The sequence below is a fragment of the Lontra canadensis genome, unplaced genomic scaffold (genome assembly GCF_010015895.1).
Source record: "Lontra canadensis isolate GAN:19392208 unplaced genomic scaffold, GSC_riverotter_1.0 scaffold52, whole genome shotgun sequence".
NCBI lineage: Eukaryota > Metazoa > Chordata > Mammalia > Carnivora > Mustelidae > Lontra > Lontra canadensis.
In genome coordinates, this window is record NW_022631046.1 from 9,633,606 (window position 1) to 9,656,000 (window position 22,395).

Here is a 22,395-nt window from a genome sequence, read left to right on the forward strand (position 1 = left end):
GTCTGTTTCACTTTTTGTAATTTTTAGCAGACATTGGTGAGCATTGCCTACATAATTTCATTTTTTCTTCATTAGCCACAATTCTTTTATAAAGAGACACGTCCCTTCAACTATCTGGTTCCTGATCTACTGCATACAGGAAAGGCAGGATAGGTGCTTGGTTCTCTCTTTTATTTAAGTACTCAAAATTACAAGTTGGTTCCCTAGCATCTTTTTTTTTTTCCTTTTGTAGCAAAAAACACAACATAAAATATACTATGTTAACCATTCTTAAGTGTATAGTAGTGTTAGCTATACACACATTGTTATACACCAGATCTCTAGAGCCTTTTCATCTTGCAAAACTGAAACCCTATATGCACTGAACAACTCCCCTTTCCCTCTGTCTCCAACCCCAGCAACCACCATTCTTAGTTTCTGTTTCTAAGGCTGGTTACTTCAGATAGTTGCTGTAAGTGGGATCATGTAGTACTTGTCTTTTTGCACTAGCAAAAACTAGCTTATTTTACTTAGCAAAATGTCCTTAAGTTTCACCCATGTTATGGCGTATGACAGGATTTCCTTCTTTTTAAAGGCTAATATTCTATTGTAGGTATATGTCACATTTTCTTCATCCATTCATCTTTTGGTGGACATTTCAGACATTTTAGGTTGCTTCTACCTCTTGGCTAATGTAAATAATGCTGCAATAAACATGGGAGCACAGATATCTCTTCCAGATTGTTTTTCAATCTTTTGGATGGATCCCCAGCGTATCCTGTGTTTTCTGCTCTAGACCTGCTACCAGCAGCCATTTCTTTAAGCCCCTCCCTAGGATTTTTTCCCGTTCAAATCTCAGCTCTGTCACTTAATAGCCATATTGGGCAAGTTGCTTAGCCTCAGTTTACTCATTTGTAAAATGTGGTTAATAATATTACCTACATTATGGAACTGTTGTGAGGATTAAATAGGAGAAGGTATATAAGATACTAATCCAGTGCCTGGTATAATTATAAGTATTCCAAAAACATTAGTTGGATAAATTACTTCTTAATAATAGAAGAAGCATATGTCTTCTTGAATAAACTTTTCAGACTTCTTTGATTTCCTGTTACAATTTTAATCAATTGTCTTTAGACCTGATGAACAGCTATTATTATTCATGCTTCTATATGAATGAGTCTTGGATCCTGCATATTTTTCTTTCTTGGATTTCTGTCATTTGTTCACTTGTTTGTTTTGTTTGTATTTCTTTTGGTAGAGTACCTTCTTGAGGCTTTTTTTTTTTTTTTAGATGTGTGTAGGAAATAAATCCCCCCCCGCCTTTTTTTTTTTTTTTAATTTCCCTCTTGACTGATCATTTGCAGGGACATAGAATTCTAAGCTCAAACGAATTCTATGACATGGAATTCTCTTAGAGCTTTGAAAATATTGCTCCATTACCCTCTAATATCTAATATCATTGATAAAAATCTTTCTGCCAATCTAATGCAGTTGACCTTGGACCAACACAGGGGTTAGAGGCACTGACCACACCCAACGCAGTTGAAAATCCACGTATAACTTTCGACTCCCTGAAAACTTAACTACGAATAACCTGTTTACCAGAAGCCTTACTGATGACATAAACAGCCAGTTAACACAAGTTTTGTATGTTGCATGTATTATATACTTTATTCTTACAATGAACTAAGCTATAGAAAAGAAAATGTTAAGAAAATCATAAGGAAAATAAATTTACAGTACTGTATTATAAAAAAAACCGGCATTTAAGTGGACCCATGCAGTTCAAACCTGTGTTGTTCAAGGGTCAACTAGATTTATTCCTTTGTAAGAAACTTGTTTCTCAGGTTTCTCTGTTTGTTTTTAAAGTTCTGAAACTTCGTTTGGACTTATCTTGGTCTTTTTCTCGTTGATCCTTGTTGGAATTCAACGCCATCTTTAAATTTGGATTTGTGTCTTTGTTAGTTGTAGAAATTGTTCTTTTGATAATTTCCCCCTCTCCATTTCTGGAATCTGGATATTAGGTGAACATTTGTCCTTCTGGATTTATCTTCTGTATTTTTAAATTTTACCTGCATATTTTCCATTTCTACCTTTGCGTTTTACATTCTGAGCCACTTTACCTTTATGTATCTGTTTACTCATTTGTTCCCCATGAGGGTACGGTCCATACGGTCTTGATAGACTTTTTTTTTCCATTTCAACATTATTCTATTTGATTTCAAGGATTCTTTCTTGATCTCTGGTTGCTCTTTTGTCACAGTACAAAAGAGTTTTGTACTGGTTTTTGTCACTAACTTGATATTAGTATTATTATTACAGAGCCAAAGAAACCTAAAGGCACATGCAGAATCCATTCAGATAATACTGTCTTCACGTGAACAAAAATATTGCCAGAAAACTTAATTCTGTCTTTAACAATCTAATTTGTTATTTAGCTCTACCATTTTTTTTCTTTTTAAAAATATAATACACTGAGTATACATACCTGGTTGAAAGAATCGCATAGGTCTGCTTCCTGATCCGATTTCCAACTCCCCAAATCAGTCCGGGAATTGTTTCAACCCTTGAGCTGCTTATTTTGGTATTCACTAACATAATCCTAGCTTACATCCTTATTTCTAGAATAAAAAAAAAAAAATTAGGTATTATCTGACTTCCCAAAATAGAGAGGAGGATTTAGCTCTTTAACAACACCCCTCCCCCCCACAAACACACTCATGTTTCATTCTCCTAATACAGTTTACTGATTTTTCTTGTGCATACCTATTTCAGGGCCAATTTGTGCTTACAGACTCTGAAGGTTCTAGATGAAAGGAGCTGGGGCAATCTGAGGGTCTAAGACCATCTAATTTTTTCCATTTAAGGATTATTTTCTATCAAATATTGTGAAATAAATATATATATAAATGCATATATAAATATAATATATATAATAGGTATATATTATATACATATATATACATATGTATATAGTTAATCTTAAGAGTCTACAACTGAGCCTAGGAGAATACTATCTATGACAGATTATTTTCCAAAAATGGCCACAAAAAAATTCTGGTTGCCTACACTGTTCCAGAATTTTGCCACTCTCCCATCAAGAAGTATAGTTTAGGGGCATCTGGGTGGCTCAGTGGGTTGAGCCTCCAGCTCTTGGTTTCCACTCAGGTCATGATCTCATGGGTTGGGGACTAAGCCCCGACTTGGATTTTGTGCTCTGCCAGGAGTCTGCTTGAAGATTCTCTCCCTCTGCCCTTCCCTCCTCTTGCACACATGTGCACTCTCTCTCAAATAAATAAATCTTTAAAATAAGTATACTTTATCTTTCTCTAAATTTGAGAGGCCTTTATGTGTATCTCAATGAAGAAGCAATGATGCTTGGTTTCTTTCTTTTTTTCTTTCTTTTTTAAGATTATTATTTTAGAGAGAGAAAGAGCATGATTGCATGACAGCAGGGGGAGGGGCAAAGAGAGAGGGAGAGAGAGAATCTCAAGCAGGCTCTCCAATGAACACAGAGCCTGATGTGGGGATCAGGGATCCCAGGACCCTGAGATCATGACCTGAACCGAAATCAAGAGATGGGTGCTTAGATGACTGAGGCCCCAGGCGCCCCAATGATGTTGATTTCTGAGTGCTATGGTCTGAATGTGTCCTCCCTCCCCCAAATTCACATTGAAATCCTAATCCTCTAAAGTGATATAGTAGGTTGGGGCTTTGGGAGCTGTTTAAGTCATAAGGGTGGCACCTTGGTGAATGGGATTAGTGCCTCTAAAAGAGGCTCCAGAGGGGTGCCTGGGTGGCTCAGTGGGTTAAAGCCTCTGCCTTCGGCTCAGGTCATGATCCCAGGGTTCTGGGATCGAGCCCCGCATCGGGCTCTCTGCTCAGCAGGGAGCCTGCTTCCTCCTCTCTCTCTCTGCCTGCTTCTCTTCCTACTTGTGATCTCTGTCAAATAAATAAATAAAATCTTAAAAAAAAAATAAAAAATAAAAAAAAAAAATAAAAGAGGCTCCAGAGAGATCCTTAGCTCTTTCCATCATCTGAGGACGCTGCAGAAGTGAGCAGCCTGCAACCCACAGTCAAGAAGTCACCAGAACTTGATCATACTGGCACCCTGATCTTGGACTTTCAGCTTCCAGAACCGTGAGAAATAAATGTTTGTTGTTTATAAGCCACCTGTTGTCAAAAACCAAACTCTGTGCTCCAGAGCCAAAGCATAACATGAAGACAGAACTTGGAGACAAAGAGAATGCTTGTTTTCTTTGCCGGGTAAAGGGGGCCGCAGCAGTCTAATGCCTTCGAAACTGCAGATCTGCCCAGGGTAAAAGGCTGAAGGGTTTTATAGGAAAATTATAGGATCTGGGAGGTTTGGGGGGGGGTTGTTTTTAAAGATTTTTTAAAAAGATTTTATTTATTTGACAGAGAGAGACAGCAAGAGAGGGAACACAAGCAGGGGGAGTGGGAGAGGGAGAAACAGGCTTCCCACTGAGCAGGGAGCCCAATGTGGGGCTCGATCCCAGGACCCCAGGATCATGACCCGAGCTGAAGGCAGATGCTTAAGGGACTGAGCCACCCAGGACCCCGTTTTTAAAGATTTTATTTGACAGAGTGAGAGAGCACAAGCAGGGGGTGGGGGGGAGGAATAGGCCTGACCCTGGAATATGAGAAGGCAGACACGTGACCAACTGAGCCATTCAGGCACCCCCTGGGTGGTTTTGAGAGGAATCTGGTCCATGCTGCCAGCCACATTTAGTCATGTCTTCCTAAGGTGGTCTTGTGACCAGTGCCAGTGCTGGCCATCTGACTCTCATTACTAAGTATATATTGAGGACAGCAAAGATGTCAATATAGATACTGAGTTCCTGGAACAAAGGATTCTACGGAAAAACAAGTGAGGGGAAGGAGGAGGCTTCAAGAATGAGGAAGAGAAAAAATTGTTGAGTTTCAAGCCAAGGCTTGCGGAAGCATTAGTGTGTTCATCTTAATTTCCACCCATCTTTACCTTTCTGTAGCAGTCTGTGGTGTTTTGTATAGCAGCCCAATGGACAAAGACACTGAGGTTAGAACACTGTCTTCCATCTGTCTTTGTCTTTCTCTCTCAACAACCCTCCCAATAGCCACATGGAAATTACCCTTTTTCTCACAAAAGGAGCCCATGTCTGTAGCTGAGTAGTTTTATTAGTCTTCTTTCAGCCCATGTAAGTTTGAAGGACCAAAAAACAAAATTTATTTTGTAATGTATCTTTTAGTCCAAAATGTTACAATTGTTTTAACGTCTTACAATTCCTTGTGTCAATTTACAACTTCATTACACAAATACCCATCAGGAAATCTTGTCAAGGTAAGCTCTTCTCTACATTGGGATTCTCCAGAGGCTGCTGAGATACATCCTTTCTCAAGAATGGCTGCAGTATTTCTGGTCTTCATGGTCTCCCAGATGTTTGCCACTTCTGCACAGCAAACAGCCGCTATCAACCTCCAGATGTTGTGAGATTCCAGAAATTCCAAACCTCTGTCCCTCCCAACCCCCTCCCCCCCTGCCCCACCCTGAGCTGCTTGGTGCAGAAAAGCTGTCCATGCTATGCCAAGCTCTATTCTCATTGTGGATTCATGAGCGTAACAAATGTAGTTTTAAACCACTGAGTGCTTTGATACAAAGCAAGAGAATTTGTAACAAATAGAATACTGTTAATACTTTGAAAGCCCCTTCTATGTCCCTCCCTATTTGTGTTTTCTTCTTATTCTTCCAGAAGTAACTAGAGGTCTGAATTACTTTTAATTCCCTTGCATTTTATTTTTTCCAAAAGTTTTTTTTACCTAAGTGATCTCTACACTAGACACGAGGCTTGAATTCATGACCCGGAGATCAAGAGTCCCATGCTCTTTTGATGGAACCAGCCAGGCACCCCTCCCTTGCTTTTAAGTTGACTTCACCACATCCCTAAGTACTTCTCGACAATGTATTATATTTACCTGTTTTCAGCAAACAGATCAAATATTTTTGGGCTTGCTTTTTCATACAAGACTTCTAGGATTCGTTGATATCTCATAATACTTCTCATTGGGTGACTACACTGCAATTTATTTATTCATTCTCCCGTCAATGGGTATTTGGAGAGACTTTTTTTTCTCTTACAATGCTGACATGAACATTTTGTATGCCTCCTGGCACATGTACAAGAGTTTTTCTAGGATAAAACAGATTTGTGCACATTATATTTACTATGTAATGTAAAATTACTTTTGGGAGATGGTACTATCAATAGACACACCCATCTTCAACACACATCCTGTTCCATGTACTCTACACTTGGTATCCCCAGACTTTCAAATTTTATCATTCTAGTACATATCTGCCTCCTTAACAGACTTAAGTCCCTTTATGTCCCCTTCCAAAGCAGGTGCTGTAATCCGAGAGCATTCTGGAGGATCTGTGGTGCCAGTCAGGCTTATCCTCAGCTTCCCCCACTGCAGGTTAAGTCAACCTTCTCACATTTGCTAAGATGACCATCACTCACTTTATGTGTTTTCCAGCTTCTAGAACTTTGTAGCTTTCATTTATTTCTCATTTTTGTCTTTGAGATAATTTTTTGACTGTTTTAATGACATTTAAGGAGGGAGTTAGAATTAAATGTATGTGTTGTCAGCATATCTTCCACCATGGAGAGATTTTTAAAATTTCAGTAAGTTTTTTGGGGTGCCTGGGTGGCTCAGTTGGTTAAACATCTGACTGGGATCTCAGGGTCCTGGGGATCAGTCCCGTGTTTGGCTCTGCGCTCAGGAGGGAGTCTGCTTCCCCTTTCCCTCTGCTTGTCCGCTGTCTTTAAAATACGTAAAATCTTTTAAAAAATTTTTTAGTTTTTTATTTCTAAATGTTGTTTTGGCTTGTTCTTAAAATTTCATCTTTTCTGCTGCTCCTATTTCTTATTACTTTTTGATTCCATTTTTTTCCTTAAAAACTATTATGTACCTTTATAATCTGGATGTGACAATTTCTGTATCTCATACTGTCTTTCAGAGTCTTTTTATGTGTTGTTTATTTCAGACTCATTCAAGTGGCTTCTTTGTGAGTTTAATAATTTTGTGAGCTCATAAAAGGGTGAGCTTAATCTGAGACAGTCTTGAGGTCTTAAATTAGGGGCCAGGAAACTATGTCTCAAGGGTCAAGTTCAGTCCATTACCTGCTTTTGTATATGTTCTACCAGACCACAGCCAGGCCCGTTGTTATGTACTGTCTATAGCTCCTTTGTACCACAACAGTGGAGTTGAGTAGTTGCTACAGACATTGGATGGCCCAAAAGTAAAAAGAAAAAAAATTACCTCCTGCTCTTTACCAAAAAGTGTGCCAACTTCTGGGGATGTCTGGGTAGCTCAGTCAGTTAAGCATCTGCCTTTGGCTCAGGTCACGATCCCAGGGTCCTGGGATTGAGTTCTATGTCGGGCTCCTTGCTCAGCGAGGAGACTGCTTCTCCCCCTGCTTGGGCTCTGACAAATAAATACAATCTTAAAAAAAAAAAAAAAAAAAAAAAAAAGTGTGCCAACTTCTGATCTAAATTATGGATATTTTCTCCAGAGAAGATGTATTTGCTTCTGCCAGGACCAGGGGTTCGAGGAATTTCATGATCTGCACCAACCTTACCCTTCTTTGAGAACTCACACTAAACTTATGAGCACAGCAATGGAAAAAAAGGCCTGCAGATTACCTATTCCACTATATTGCAAAAAGTAGCTGTATAGTATCTTCTCTTTGACTATATTGTTCTGATTTTAAGACAGTATGAGTCTTTTTTCATTTAAAGGGTGGATCCTTGGGGTGCCTGGGTGGCTCTGGTCTTGGTCTCAGAGTCCTGGGATCCAGCCCGGCGTGGGGCTCCACACTCAGTGGGGAGTCCGCTTGAGATTCTTTCTTTCCCTCTGCCCCTCCCACCACTCCATGTGGGCTCTCTCTCAAATAAATAAATAAATCTTAAAAAAAAAAAAAAGGGTGGATCCTTTCAACCTAGAGACACATGTCCTTTTATGTAACTTTTCTTGTATTATTTAATAATTTCCTTACCTCAAGTCTTTTCTGTTCTCTTAAACTCCAGCTATTAAAATGTTAGACCTCATGATTTAATTTTCTAATTTTATTTTTTCTTCTTTATTTCTTAACCTTTTGGTTATGTTCTCAGGGGGAGTTCCTCAACAACTTCCAACCCTTCTAATAAATTGCTGTGGCTAACATTTTTTTTTTCCTATTAGGAAATATGTTTTATTATTTTTCCCCCTTCAAAATAAGTTTTGCAAACCCCATAAAATACAACACACAATACAAAATGGTTCCATTTACTGTGATTCTACAGAAAGATCTCCTGGCAGGACAATGCAGATAAGGCACATAGCAAAACTGACATTTGGCCCATATTTTATTCTAAACCTAAACATCATGAATAATCCCTCTCCCATAAGAGAGGATCTGACAATAATAAAATGGCCATTTTTAGGCTATCAAAATATGATTTGCCATAGAAGCAGAGGCAAAGTAATAAAAAGGGAATATTTAAAAGTACTTTCTCCTCCCTCAGTTCTCCCACTTCCCCATTCTGTCCTCTTCCTCCCCCTGTTCCTCCTCCTCCTCATCTTCCTTATTCTCATGGGAGTAAGCACTGATGACCATACAGTTTGGCTAATATCTTTAATTTCCAAGGACAGTTCCTTGCTCCAAATATCCCTTTTGAAAGTCTCCTATAAGGTCAACTAATCTTTGACAAAGCAGTAAGAATATCCAATGGAAAAAGAATCTCTCTTCCACAAATGGTGTTGGGAAAACTGGGCAGCAACATGCAGAAGAATGAAACTGACCACTTTCTTATACCATACTATCAAAAATAAATTCAAAATGGATAAAAGACCTAAATATGAGACAGGAAACAATCAAAATCCTAGAAGAGCACCAAAGTAACTTCTTACAAGACATGTTGCCAGAGGCAAGAAACAAAAGTAATAATGCTGGGACTTCAAGATAAAAAGTTTCTGCACAGCGAAGTAAACAATCAACAATACTAAAAGGCAGCCTATGGAATGAGAGAAGATATTTGCAAATAAAATATCTGATAAAGGCTTAGTATCCAAAATTTATAAAGACCTTATCAAACTCAACACCCAAAAAACAAATAATCCAGTTAAGAAATGGACAGAAGACATCCAAATGGTTAACAGACACATGAAAAAATGCTCAACATCACTCATCACCAGGGAAATACAAATCAAAATCATGATATAGGACCTCACACCTGTCAGAATGGCTTAAAGTAACAGAGGAAACAAGAGGTATTGGTGAGGATGTAGAAAAAGGGGAACCCTCTGACACTGTTGGTGGAACTGGTGCAGCCACTCTGGCAAACAGTACGGAGGTTCCTCTAAAGTTAAAAATAGAACTACCCCACGATCTGGCAATTGCGCTACTAGGTATTTACCCAAAGGATAAAAAAACACAGATTTGAAGGGGTACAGGCACTCCGATGTTTATAGTGTCATTATCAACAATAGGCAAACTATGGAAAGAGCCCAAATGTCCATCGACTGATGAATGGATAAAGAAGATCATCAAAAAGAACGAAATCTTGGCACTTGTAATGACATATATGGAGCTAGTGTATTATGCTAAAGTGAAGTAAGTCAGCCAGAGAAAGATAAATACCGAATCACCTCACTCATATGTGGAATTTAAGAAACAAAACAGATGACCATATGGGAGGGGGGAAAAAGAGGGAAACAAAGCATAAGAGACTCTTAATGGTAGAGAACAAACTGATAGAGGGGGGGTGGATGGGAGAGGGACTGGATGGGGGATGGGTATTAAGGAGGGCACTTGTTGTGATGAGCACTGAGTGTTGTATGTAAGTGATGAACCACTGAATTCTACTCCTGACACCAATACTCTATGTTAACTAACTAGAATTTAACTAAAATTTTGAAACAAAAAAAATCCCCAAAGCATCCTGTTCTCATTTAATGGATACAAGGTCTGCTTTCTTTCAAAATGTTAATTACCTTTGGGGGTGGATATTTTTCTGATCCCTGGATTATATTTGCTTCCTCTCAGCCCTAACAATGTCTGATCTCTTATGGATTGGAGATTTTCCTCAATTATCTGGTGATCCTGGTTTTAAGTTCATATTTAATAGTAGGCAATAAAGAGTTGAACAGAAACCCCATGTATACTTCTATGATATGAAATTAGTGGGCTTCTCTGAAGAATGATAAAGTGACAAGCAAGCAGGCTTTTCACCAAGATACAATGAAAATGAGTATCTGGACATCTTTTCTCTAAGGCCAATTAATTTCTCTGAAGAAAAAAAACCCTGGCCGAGAAGTCTATACCCGTGGCCAGCATTGTTCGAACATGATTACCGAGCCCACATTGAGAATGCAGATTTTCACTTAACCTGTATTTTCAACCCTATATACATCTAATCCAGGCTGTCTGTTATTTCTGGGGCCCTGTTAAGTCTGACCTTCCAGTTCAGCTGCTCAAGAGAATTAACCTCTGGCCTTCTGATCAAAAAGGCAGAAGGACAAAAAGTGGTCAGCCACCTTAAGAAAGGGCAGGAAAAGGTAATTCAATGATTTTATACACAAACTTGCAACCATTTTTATTCATTTTCTTAAACATCCCAAGCATCATCTCTGAATACAAGCACTAGTTTTCCCCAGAAGTGAGCATCTTTTCTCGCTGAACTAACTGCCTTTTGCAGGCACTCAGAGTGTCCTGGGTTCTGGCTCTGCTAATAAGTTACTAGTCTTTCTCTACCTGCATTTCGTTTTTCCAAGAACTTACTGAATTCTCTTACCCTTTGATTTCTTGTTTCCCCTTTCACTTATCATTGTATGGTTATACTTTCCTGTTATTTTACTGAAATTTCAGGAGAGAGAAAATAAATTAATAGTCAATCTGCAGTTTTAGCAGAAATTCTTCAAACTGAATTGTAAATAATCCCAAAATATTGGTATGGAAATGTTTTCCATGCATTTCCCTTCCTAGTTAATAAATCCTGTTAGAGATTTCATAACAATAGAACAAATGGATGACCAAATACTGAACAAACAGGACTCTGAAATCAAATAAATGGACATTTTTAGTGTAAGTCACATTTTAATATAGCTTTAAAAATACTTCCAAATATAACTACAAATTTAATCAGGAAAAATACCTGAAAGGAACATGTATCTTAATTAACCATTAGTACATTATTTTAAAGAATTATTTTCCTGAATCCTTGGCTTACTTCATTGGGTTTATAAAGATATAAACCTACTGATTTTTCCATTTTAATTATTTTGTTAAATGTAGTTTTTTCCAGTTGATAGTTATAAATAAACCTGTTGACAAAAATCACATTTTCAATAGGGAAAAAGTTTCCCTTAATAAGTTGGTAAAGACTCTAAGTTGGTACTTTAAACTTCTGATTTACTATTAAAGTAGCAATTAGTAAAATCCACATCCTACCCTAAATTAAGCTTTTCTAATGCAAAAATCTTTATAAAAACTGTACTCTGAGTGCAATAAAATCTCCATTTTTTTTTAAAAAAACAACACACAGACATACCAAAATAATTCATCATGACAATCAGAGCAAAGAAAGATTTAACAGTCTTAGGTTTGCTAAGGAAAACATTATTGTGGAAGGCATCCAAGGGGTATAAAATGGTTCTGCTGTGGAAACAAGGCTGCAGGCTGATGCAGACTACTGTTAAAACAGCTCTCCCCCCTTACAGTGAGACATCAGTGCATATTCCTTTACATATTAAAAAAAAACTTTAATTTTTAAAAATTATCAATTCGCTTTAAAATGATTGTTTAACTCACCTTGAAAACACAGACTGGCTATGATAAATCCATTATTTAACAAATTGCTTATTTCCAACGACCTCAAAGAAAAGGGCTAAAACTCATTGAAGGGTCAGGAAGTTCTAATGCAGATCAGAAAAGAGGGAGAGAAGTCTAAAGCTTTTTGTGGAATGGAAGAGCAACAATATGTATTTTAAAATACTGAAACATTATGGGCTCAGGCTCTACAACTTTTAAAACACAGCAGTAAACCAAAATTATTAAAACATGAACCCTATCTCATTCTCAAAAACAATTTTCTGCTACATACATAAATAAAAAGTGCTTGTAACTAATAATATACAACACTAAAAGTAAGTCTTGAAATCACGTAGGCTTATGTCTCATTGCCAGCAATGAGAATGGTATATGCTAAGGGTGCCATAGTATTTACAAAAGGCAAAAAATATATATATGTTTTCAATTATTATTTCCTATGGTTTTAATGTTATCATTATACCATTGAGCATAAAATAATCTTTTACATGGTAATTAAAACAGATTATATTATGGAAGAGTAAAATGCCAGGAAATCCTCCTTATGGATTTCTGAAGATTAAGTGTCTGTACTAGTTCATAATGAAAAACATGAATAGAACACAATTCTGGAAAAAAAAAAAGACTAATTTATTTGTTTTATAAGATAAAATATAACGAGTGATCTTAGTTTAGATGCCAAGAAGTGATAGCTTAGGGTGTCATCTTAACCAAGAATAAATTCATAGTATTTCTTATTCACTTAAATAAGACAGGAAGGGAAATTCTAATTCCTGCCACCTGCCCAGTCACATCAAAAATTCTTAAGAAGTTAAAATAAAAACACTTTGGGTTTTTGGTTACTCTTTAAAATCAAAATTTCCCAATACCCTGGAAGCAATGAGTTCAATTTGGTGTCTTCTTGTGTTCTGGGAAACAACAGTAAGTTTATACTAATGACACAGTCTTCAAATGCTGTGACCGATTATTTGTGAGTTATAATCTGCAGGCTCCATTTTTAAAATATGTGGGATGACACTGTCAATTCGTACATTGCCAATGAGACCTTTGAAAAACAATTCTTCAGTGATGGTAGCATTCATCAGTCTCAAAGCAGGCAATCTGAGTAGTAGTCTAGACAACCTAAAAAGGGGAAGGAAAAACAAGGGTGTAAATCCAAAAGAGATTTAGTAGAAAAATAGGAGTAATTTCTGCATGTATATTGGTTGTGGTCTAATTTAATAAAGATCTAATTTTCAGAAGTTACTGAAAAACTTAAGTACTCTTAAGCCTTAGAGGATACGACAATCATCTGGAAATAAATGTAGCCCAGCAGACTTCATTGGAAAGAAAGCTTTGCTCTTAACTGCTACACTGTGTTGTCTCCACTTGGCCGTATGGACCATGAAACCACTAAGTTATTTATTTATTTTTAAAAAAGATTTATTTATTTTAGAGAGAGCGCATGTGCACACAAGTGCAGGGTGGGGGCGGAGAGGGGGAGAGAGAGAGAGAGAGAATCTCAAGACTCCCCACTGAGCTTGGAGCCCAACAAAGACCCATCCCACTACCCTGAGGATCACGATCTGAGCTGAAATCAAGAGCTGGACACTCAACCAACTGAGCCACTCTGGCACCCCACCATGGAACTAAGTTACTGAAACACATATCAAATTATACATTTAAGAATGGCTTAGAGATTTAGTTGAGGTTTTAGGAGCAGCAATGTTTTGTGTTATTAGTACACAGGGGGCTCAATGGTGATCAAAGAACAAATGGAAATGGTCAAACAGGCAATAGTTATTACTGGGAAGAGAGGAACAGAATATGGAATCAGGAAACACTGGGTTTAAATCTTGACTCAACTATCGCTCTACCTATGTGAATGCGTGTTAGCCACTTACTCCTTGTCTCTCTGTTGTGGTAAAGATTAACGAAACGATTCCTGCCAGTTTTTGTGCTACTGAGGATCTTAAAGACAAAACCATACCCTGCATAAGGTATATGTTGAAAACTGCCATCCAAAGATAATTCATTATTTTTAAATAAATCAGAATGTAAGAAACTGAGAGAGCTTCAGAGATCAATCAAAGTACCTGGAACCTACTGGAACAGAGGTCAGCCAACAGCTATATGCCAAGAAGGAGGAAAAATTTAAATAGTATATTTGTTTGTAAAATGAGGTATAAAACAACTTTTGAAACTTTAAAACACTGAGAACAATCATAACAAAATAAATAACAACAAAAAACAACTTTCTGAAAAGCTTGGTGTCTGTATCCCTCTTGTATTCTAAGGCCTTGTATTCTAACACTTGTGACCAACTGAAAACAGGATTAAGTCACCTTTTTAAAAAAAAAAAAGATTTATTTATTTATTTGACACAAGTAGGCAGAGAGGCAGGCAAAGAGAGAGGAAGGAAAGCAGGCTCCCTGCTGAGCAGAGAGCCCAATGCGGGGCTCGATCCCAAGACTCTGGGATCATGACCTGAGCTGTAGGCAGAGGCTTTAACCCACTGAGCCACCCAGGTGCCTCCAACCTTTTTTTTAAAGATTTTATTTATTTATTTGACAGACAGAAATCACAAGTAGGCAGAGAGGCAGGCAGAGAGAGAGGGGGAAGTAGGCTCCCTGCTGAGCAGAGAGCCCGATGCGGGGCTCGATCCCAGGACCCTGAGATCATGGCCTGAGCCGAAGGCAGAGGCTTTAACCCACTGAGCCACCCAGGCGCCCCAGGATTAGCTATTTCAAAGGTCCAGGCTGACTAAAACACTGATTTACTCTTGGAATGGGAAATAATGAAATGATTTATAAAAAATTTTTAAGATGGATTTAATTAAACAGTATTTAACTTTTAGATACCTGTAGGTGTCATCTGGATATGTTTTGGTTATATAATCTTGGAATTCCACATATGCCTTTTCTTGAAATTTCTCAATTTGTTCCATATTTTCTAGGCCTGGATGATCTGAAACATTAAAGAATATATTGTTACCCTAGTTCCGAATGCTCATTTAATAAGGCAGAGAGACATGAGATAGAAGGGGGTGGAAAGAACAACTCAGTCAAAGAGGAAAAAAGCGCTATCCTATGCGTGGTTCTCTCACTCCACAAATACATTTAGTAACCCACGTACTAAATGCCAGACACTGTACTTTAAACCCTTTTAAAAAAATTCATTTATTTATTTATTTTTAAAGATTTTATTTATTTATTTGACAGACAGAGACAGAGAGGCAGGCAGAGAGAGAGAGAGAGAGGGAAGCAGGCTCCCTGCTAAGCAGAGAGCCTGATGCGGGACTCGATCCCAGGACCCTGAGATCATGACCTGAGCCGAAGGCAGCGGCTTAACCCACTGAGCCACCCAGGTGCCCCTATTTTTTTATTTTTTAAAAGATTTTATTTATTTGAGAGGGAAAGAGAGATAGAAGAGTATGAGTGGGGAAAAGGGCAGAGGGAGAAACAGACTCCCAGCTGAGCTGGGAGCCCGATACAGGGCTCCATCCCAGGACCCCAGGATCATGACGTGAGCTGAGCTGAAGGCAGACACTTAACTGACTAAGCCACCCAAGGGCCCATGTACTTTAACCCTTGTAACTATTCTGTCTCATACACATATTCTAAAATGTCAGTAAATGAGATATTTTGTTTCTACTAAAATAAATACTTTTCTCTATTCCAAAAGTCATGGAAGGGAGTTTGATCATTTGGCTTCAACAGGAACAAAAAATAAAATGACTTAGCTTAGTTAAAAAAGCATTTTTAATCCAGTGAAAATTTTGCAGATTGTATTCTACACTATTTTTTTCATTAAGAACCTCCCCATCACTGTTAGGCAAAAAGATACTTCCAGAATTATCAAAGAATAGACAATATCTCTACCAGAAAAACTGTGAACATAAACATGAAATAATCTATATAAACATTTTAATAGTCACCATAAAATTTCACAAAAATGGGACTATTAAGAGGACTTCAATAAAATTATGCCTAACTTTGGCAATATTGAATAACATGGAAAGTTCTGCTCTAAAGAGAATAAAAAGAAAAAGAAAATATTGGGACTATTTAATAAAATAAAATTATATTAAATCACCTCTATATTCTTTCAATTTTAAGAAAATGAAGATGACAAATTGGTTGTGATTAAAATGGAAATACATGTTATTAACTTACATGAAACATCGTAAGAAACAGAAAAAAAAAGGTTTAACTGTCATATTAGTATCACCAAGTTTAAGAAGCAGCTTTCCTCAAATAATTTTACTATGATGCACAGGAATAGAAATACATACCAAAATAAAAAATACAGGCTCTAAAAGAACAGTCGATTTTTCTTATTCATAAATTGATCACTGAGCTTACTTCTCATTTTATTGTATGTAAAAGCTAGAAACTGGCAGGAAAATAAGAGACATTTTTCTATTTGTCGGTAACTCTATTATTAAAGATGTTTAGAAGTTTAACCCATTAACAAACCAATACTCATCTTTCATTTGCCTTCTAATGATGCCTACCAAAATATGCCTAAGAATTCAAATGCTGATGTGAACATAATTATGTCATTTCAATGATTTCTTCAACTTTCCTTTTCATACTTCTAATATCCATAAATTTCACTGATATAAAGTGTATAATTCAATAGTTTTTCATAGATTCAGAGCTGCGCAACCATCACTACAACTGAATTTTAGAACACTTTGTCATCCCAAGAGAAACTCTGTATCCACTGGCAGTCACTTCCCATGCTCCCCCTCCTTAGTCCCTGGCAGCCACTAATCTAGTTTATGTTTCCACAGATTTGCCCATTCCAAACATGTCATATAAATGGAATCAAATAAAATGTGGTCTTTTGAGGGGGGCCTGGGTGGCTCAGTGGGTTAAAGCCTCTGCCTTCGGCTCAGGTCATGATCCCAGGGTCCTGGAATGGAGCCCTGCATCGGGCTCTCTGCTCAGCAGGGAGCCTGCTTCCTCCTCTCTTTCTGCCTGCTTCTCTGCCTACTTGTGATCTCTGTCAAACACATAAAAAAAAAACCTTAAAAAAAAAACAATGTGGTCTTTTGTGACTGGCTTCTTTCACTTAGGATACTGTTTTCAACCACAGTGTAGCATGTATCAGAATTTCATTCCTTTTTATGCCTGATACTCAACTGTGTATAGCTATTACATTTGGTTTACTCATTTGCTGACGGACACTTGGGTTGTTTCCACTTTCAGTGCATCATTTCACGATCCCACCAGCAATGTATGAGATGCCCCCAACGCTGTTTTGAATAAGAAGGAAATGTTTCTGTACCTGGACTGAAGAGGACTATCGCCTTCAGGTAGGCATATTCATATCCGTCAATGCAGAGTTTAACCATGCTGTTACAGAACTCCTGTAGTTTAAAGATGTGCTCCATCAACAATTTTCTTCTTTCTGTTGACATTTTATCTTTAATTAAAAACAAACAAACGAAAGCTTCTAGTTTTTGGCTAAAATGTATGACTATGTTTATCCAATATATTTCCTTCTAATTTCTAGCTTTGAATATAACTAATCTGTAAATGTTTAAAATTCATTATTTCCACATGTAAAGATGAAACCTGTGATATTCAGACACTGCTCAATTCAAGAAAAAAATAAGCTGTTAGAAAAAAACCCCAAATAAGAACCCCAACAAATTATGTGTTTCAAGATACATCCTTGAGAAGATAAGCTATAAAGATAACCTCCTAAACAACCAGCCTACAAAAGACTCAAATTTTGGTTAACAAGATTCTATTTAAGCTTGTAACTGGTTGAAAAAAATGAGCAAAAGCACCTAGATTTTTTAAACTTACCAACACTACTAAAATAAAAATACTTAGCAAAAAAACACCACCAAGACCAAAGAAAAGTTGAATAAAGTTGTATGATAACTTTTTTTTTCTTTTTTAAAGATTTTATTTATTTATTTGACAGACAGAGATCACAAGTAGGCAGAAAGGCAGGCAGAGAGAGAGAGGGAAGCAGGCTATCTCCCGAGGAGAGAGCCCGATGTGGGGCTCGATCCCAGGACCCTGGGATCATGACCTGAGCCGAAGGCAGAGGCTTTAACCCACTGAGCCACCCAGGCGCCCCTGTATGATAACTTTTAAAATCTACTGTGTTATGTTTAAAACACATCTGATTCATCAACCACAGCTTTAGTGAAGTAGGCTATATATAACCCATTACAAATTCATGAGAAATGAATCAAGACCAGGAGTCCATAAATAACATGGAATGTAGTGCTACCTTCTAGCAGATCTACTGTTGATAACATTTTAAGGTGATTTTTCTGCCCTCAAACAGGAAGTGGAAGAAGATGATTTTAAAAATAATGTAAAACAACGAGAAATGGGACATGCTAAGGAAATAAAACATGATTCCCAATTTGTAAATTATTCCTAAACTTAAAAAAGCAGTTCTCCCATGCTCATGGATAGTCACAATCCAAATTAAAGTTAAACATTTAAAAATCAATGACTGCCTGTCCTCAATTAAAGCCGTAATCACCATGACATCAAGAAAAGGAAAAAGAGTAAAGATTGCTCTATTTAGTGAAAGAATATATCCCAATGAACTGATTAAAAAAAAAGAAAAATCAGCCTATGTTAGGATTCAAAGGACTATAGTGAAAAAAAGGCAGTATAAAAATTGGTGGGAAGTATACATTTAAAAGTATCTGATCACCTCTATGTAAGCTAACCCTGGATTCTTTGGTATTTATGTCCAAATAGCAAACATTCACAGGGCCTAGTGAGAAACAGCCTCTCACACTTAGAATACAACTGTTTCAATTTTGTTATACCTCACTTGAAAATATTTTGGGGTGATTAATGGGTATATTCATCAAAATGTAAAAGTTATCTCTCGTAAAAAGGCTGTTGGTATCTAAAACATTAATCAGCTATCTAACTTTAATGACAACATAGTTTATAAAACTCATATCCCCCCTTATATCCTGGAAAAGGAAATAAATAAGATGCTCCTTACCCTGCTGCAGGCTACTGTGAAGACAATTGACAAATGTTGCTAATATAGTTGCCACATTCATCACTTGCCAACACTGGGCAAGACCAAGAGTAAAAAGTTCATTCCAATAAGCTTTCACCAATGATATGCTGTTTTCTTGCCTATTAAAATGAAACATAATAAACACATATCAGATATTAACATGTATTTTATAAACTTCACAACTTTTTAAAAAAAGATATTTATTTTAGAGAGAGAGAGTGAGTGAGCACGAACAGAGGAGAAGGGCAAACAGAGAGGGAGGAGCAGACTTCCTACTGAGCAGGGAGCTGGACTCAGGGCTGGATCCCAGGAGCTTGAGATTATGACCTGAGCCAAGGGCAGATGCTTAACAAACGGAGTCACCCAGGCGTCCCGAAATGGTGTATTTTTTAAGCACATTTCAGATGGGATATCTATAAATGAGATACTGAGGATTTTGCTAGGAGTAATGAAAATAAGAAAGGTCCCTTCCTGAACTTCTGAATAAGAAATCTCGAGCATGAAAGTAGGAAAAATATTAGAAGTCAGCCAGGGTTTTAAAAACTAGATCATTCACTGATTATTCATTTAAAATCTACCTAATATGCTTCCCATGCCTCAGCTGCTTAGCTATGTAAAATGAAGAGAAACTATACATCCTACACCCTGCTCAAAGTTATTATGAGCTGTAAATATAAGAATTATGTGAACAAGGGATGACACAAAGTATATGCCAGGCAGTATTCATGGCACTGGAAAAATAGCAATAAACAGGATGGATTAAGTCTGCCTACATGAAACAGAAGGTAAACATAAAAAATACCATTTCAAATATTTTATACACTATATACACATGCATATGGTTATATATACACTAGATTACTTTCAAGTAATAAAAATTCTACATTACTATAAAGGAGGATGATGCATTAAAAAAATGGGGGGGGGGCAAGTGTTCAGGTAAGGTGGCTAAAGAAGGCCCGAGGGGCTGACATCTGAGTAGAGAAAGATGGGAAAGAACTTAAAAAACAAAAAGATCTAGGGTATTGCCAATTTCCTATGGCAATCAAAATCTATGAAAGTGAAGTTTAAATGAAAAGAAAACCAATATTATCAAATCTCCATATAAAAAATAATGTAAAATTTAAATCCTAAAAGTGATCAAGGTAGTATTTTCATACATCAGAAAAGACAGCGAAAATCCAGAATTGAGGAGGGTGTGAGAAAATAAGCATTCAGTCTCATGCAAGCATTGCTGAGGTGTTAACTGGCTTAACATCTTTTTGGAGGACAATTTAATAGTAGCCATCTATCAAAAAACTAGAACATACACCCTCTGAGACTTAGCCATTCCACTTGTAAGAACCTATTTTAAAGAAATACAGAGAGTAGGCAAATTATATATACAATGCTACAGTGCTTATTGTAGCACTAGATAGAATAACAAAGAAAATTAGCAAAAACTCAAATGTCTACTTATAAAGGAAGAGTAAATCAATAAGAGATCCTGTAAAAGGGAATACTAGGCAACCATTAAGAAGAGAGCAAATTTACATGTGCTGGCATAGGAACTATAAAAATATAATAGAAAGTATAAGTATAAAAGAGTATAAGGTATGTAAGTCTACTATAGAAGTATATACTTTTAAGTATATACTTTATAAGTATAAAAGAAAGGCAAAGAATAGGATATGCAAGTGTGTAATGGATTATTAAAATATGGCACTGAAAAGGTCTGGTAGGACACCAACCTGTTAATTAGTGGGGTTAGTTCCTCTGGAGAATGAAGTTATACTTTATATGTTTATACTTCAGTGTTACTTTAAAATTTTATAAACAGGAGGAAAAGGTTAAAAGCAAACATGATGGGAAAGTTCACAGTAATTCAGTTTTCACCTTAACCTCGGATTCTTAAGTTTTAAAGAGGAAACAGCTAACCAAGGTAATTAGTGAATACAGGACAGGAAAATGAACAGAGCCAACTGACAAAAAAATGAAAGCTCTTTCTGGCCTGTGTTACACCTAGCAGGAAGAAAGTACTTTGATATTGTTGTGGGAGACTCAGAGAAAAGTTCAAGGAGTAACTGTGCAGAGGATGACGGACACCAAAATTGCTGAGTACCCTAAAGGAAAAATGATGAAAAGTGGCAACTGAGGAATAAGCCACCAGATTGTTTTGTTTCCAGAGGAAAAGTGGAAGAACTAAATATGAAGATAAATTACAGAAAGAGATCTATATTTACATCTTCATCCAAAACAAAACCCCAAATATCCTTGGAGTACAGCTAGTGAGGCTGTTCAAATGTTTTTAAGAAGTTCATTATGAAAGGAGAAGAGCAAGTTCTTTTTAAAGAGAAGGTTCCCAAGAGAATGAAGGAAAATGAGCACTGAGAGTCAATCTAGTTCACAGAGGCACTGGATTAGATCATTTACACTCATCATCTCAGCTAAGCAGCTGCGTCAGCAAGAAAGCATTTCTGCTCTTAATTTATAGATGTAGAAATAGAGCCTAGTAAAGTAGCAAAGCTAGCAGATGAATAAATCTAGAATTTGAAACCAGGTGTTAAAAAATCGATGCTTTTGTATAAATCATTACAATTTTAGCAAGTAAAATGCTAAAAAGTCAAATTTCTCAGGAGAGGCTCCCCTTCACAGCTAATATTTTGTGATGAGAAGGGCATGTTTGACATTAACTTTTTTCTGTTAAAATCAAGTAATTATTGTAATCACATTATACTACCTATTTTCTAATAGGTAGATTAGATTTTATTTATTTTTTTGAAGATTTTATTTATTTATTTGACAGACAGAGATCACAAGTAGGCAGAGAGAGAGAGGAAGGGAAGCAGGCTCCCTGCTGAGATGCGAAGCGGGGCTCGATCCCAGGACCCTGAGATCACGACCCGAGTGGAAGGCAGAGGCTTTACCCAATGAGCCACCCAGGCACCCCTAAACATCTTTTCTTTGAAAAGCAAAAAGAGCTGGATGGGGTAATTAAAGTATCAGTCAGGTACACTGAAAGCAACGGCAGTGTAATTAATAGAGACATTAGGTTGCGTAACAGTAAATATGTCAACTTCTTTTACAAATAGGTATAGGTATTTTTCTCTATTCTTCTATATTGTTAAGTTCATTAAAATATGTACACAGTACTCATAATTAGAGATCAGATCATTGTTTATACTCTTTATTTGATAAAGTAGTATGACTTTTGAAGTCATTTACATGTGGGGATAACCTATTTGTCTTCTACACAGATAAACTCAAGGCATTATACTTTACTAGCAGCATGTATTTGAAAGGAAGGGATGGTCCTTAGGGAAAAGTAGTCAATGATACAGCAATAAAGCTGGTTTTATTTTTATTTTTTAAATTTTTAAAAAAGATTTTATTTATTTATTTGACAGACGCAGAGAGAAAGAGCACACAAGCAGGGGGAGCAGTAGAGGGAAAGGGAGAAGGCTCCTTGCCAAGCATGGAGCCCCACATGGGACTCAATCCCAGGACTCTGGGATCATGACCTGAGCCTAAGGCAGACGCTTAACCAACTGAGCCACCCAGGCGCCCCTATT

The 22,395-nt window shown here is 37.0% G+C and overlaps 1 protein-coding gene across 3 annotated transcripts in view; it reads right to left on the bottom strand.

Annotated features, from left to right (window-relative positions):
- Window positions 1-11,535: 11,535 nt before the first annotated feature.
- The window catches only part of NR2C1 (nuclear receptor subfamily 2 group C member 1), a 45,158-nt gene continuing 34,298 nt past the window's right edge, over window positions 11,536-22,395 (bottom strand). Inside the window, exons 11-15 of one of the 3 annotated variants that reach the window (XM_032874240.1) lie at window positions 18,824-18,963; window positions 17,120-17,242; window positions 14,686-14,791; window positions 13,921-13,953; window positions 11,536-12,967 (exon numbers count right to left, since the gene is read on the bottom strand). In XM_032874240.1, the coding sequence (XP_032730131.1) occupies window positions 12,793-12,967; window positions 13,921-13,953; window positions 14,686-14,791; window positions 17,120-17,242; window positions 18,824-18,963 (577 nt within the window). In that variant the 3' untranslated portion in view covers window positions 11,536-12,792. Of the gene's footprint in view, window positions 12,968-13,920; window positions 13,954-14,685; window positions 14,792-17,119; window positions 17,258-18,823; window positions 18,964-22,395 lie in introns of all 3 variants that reach the window. The other 2 variants (XM_032874239.1, XM_032874241.1) reach the window with 2 other exon arrangements.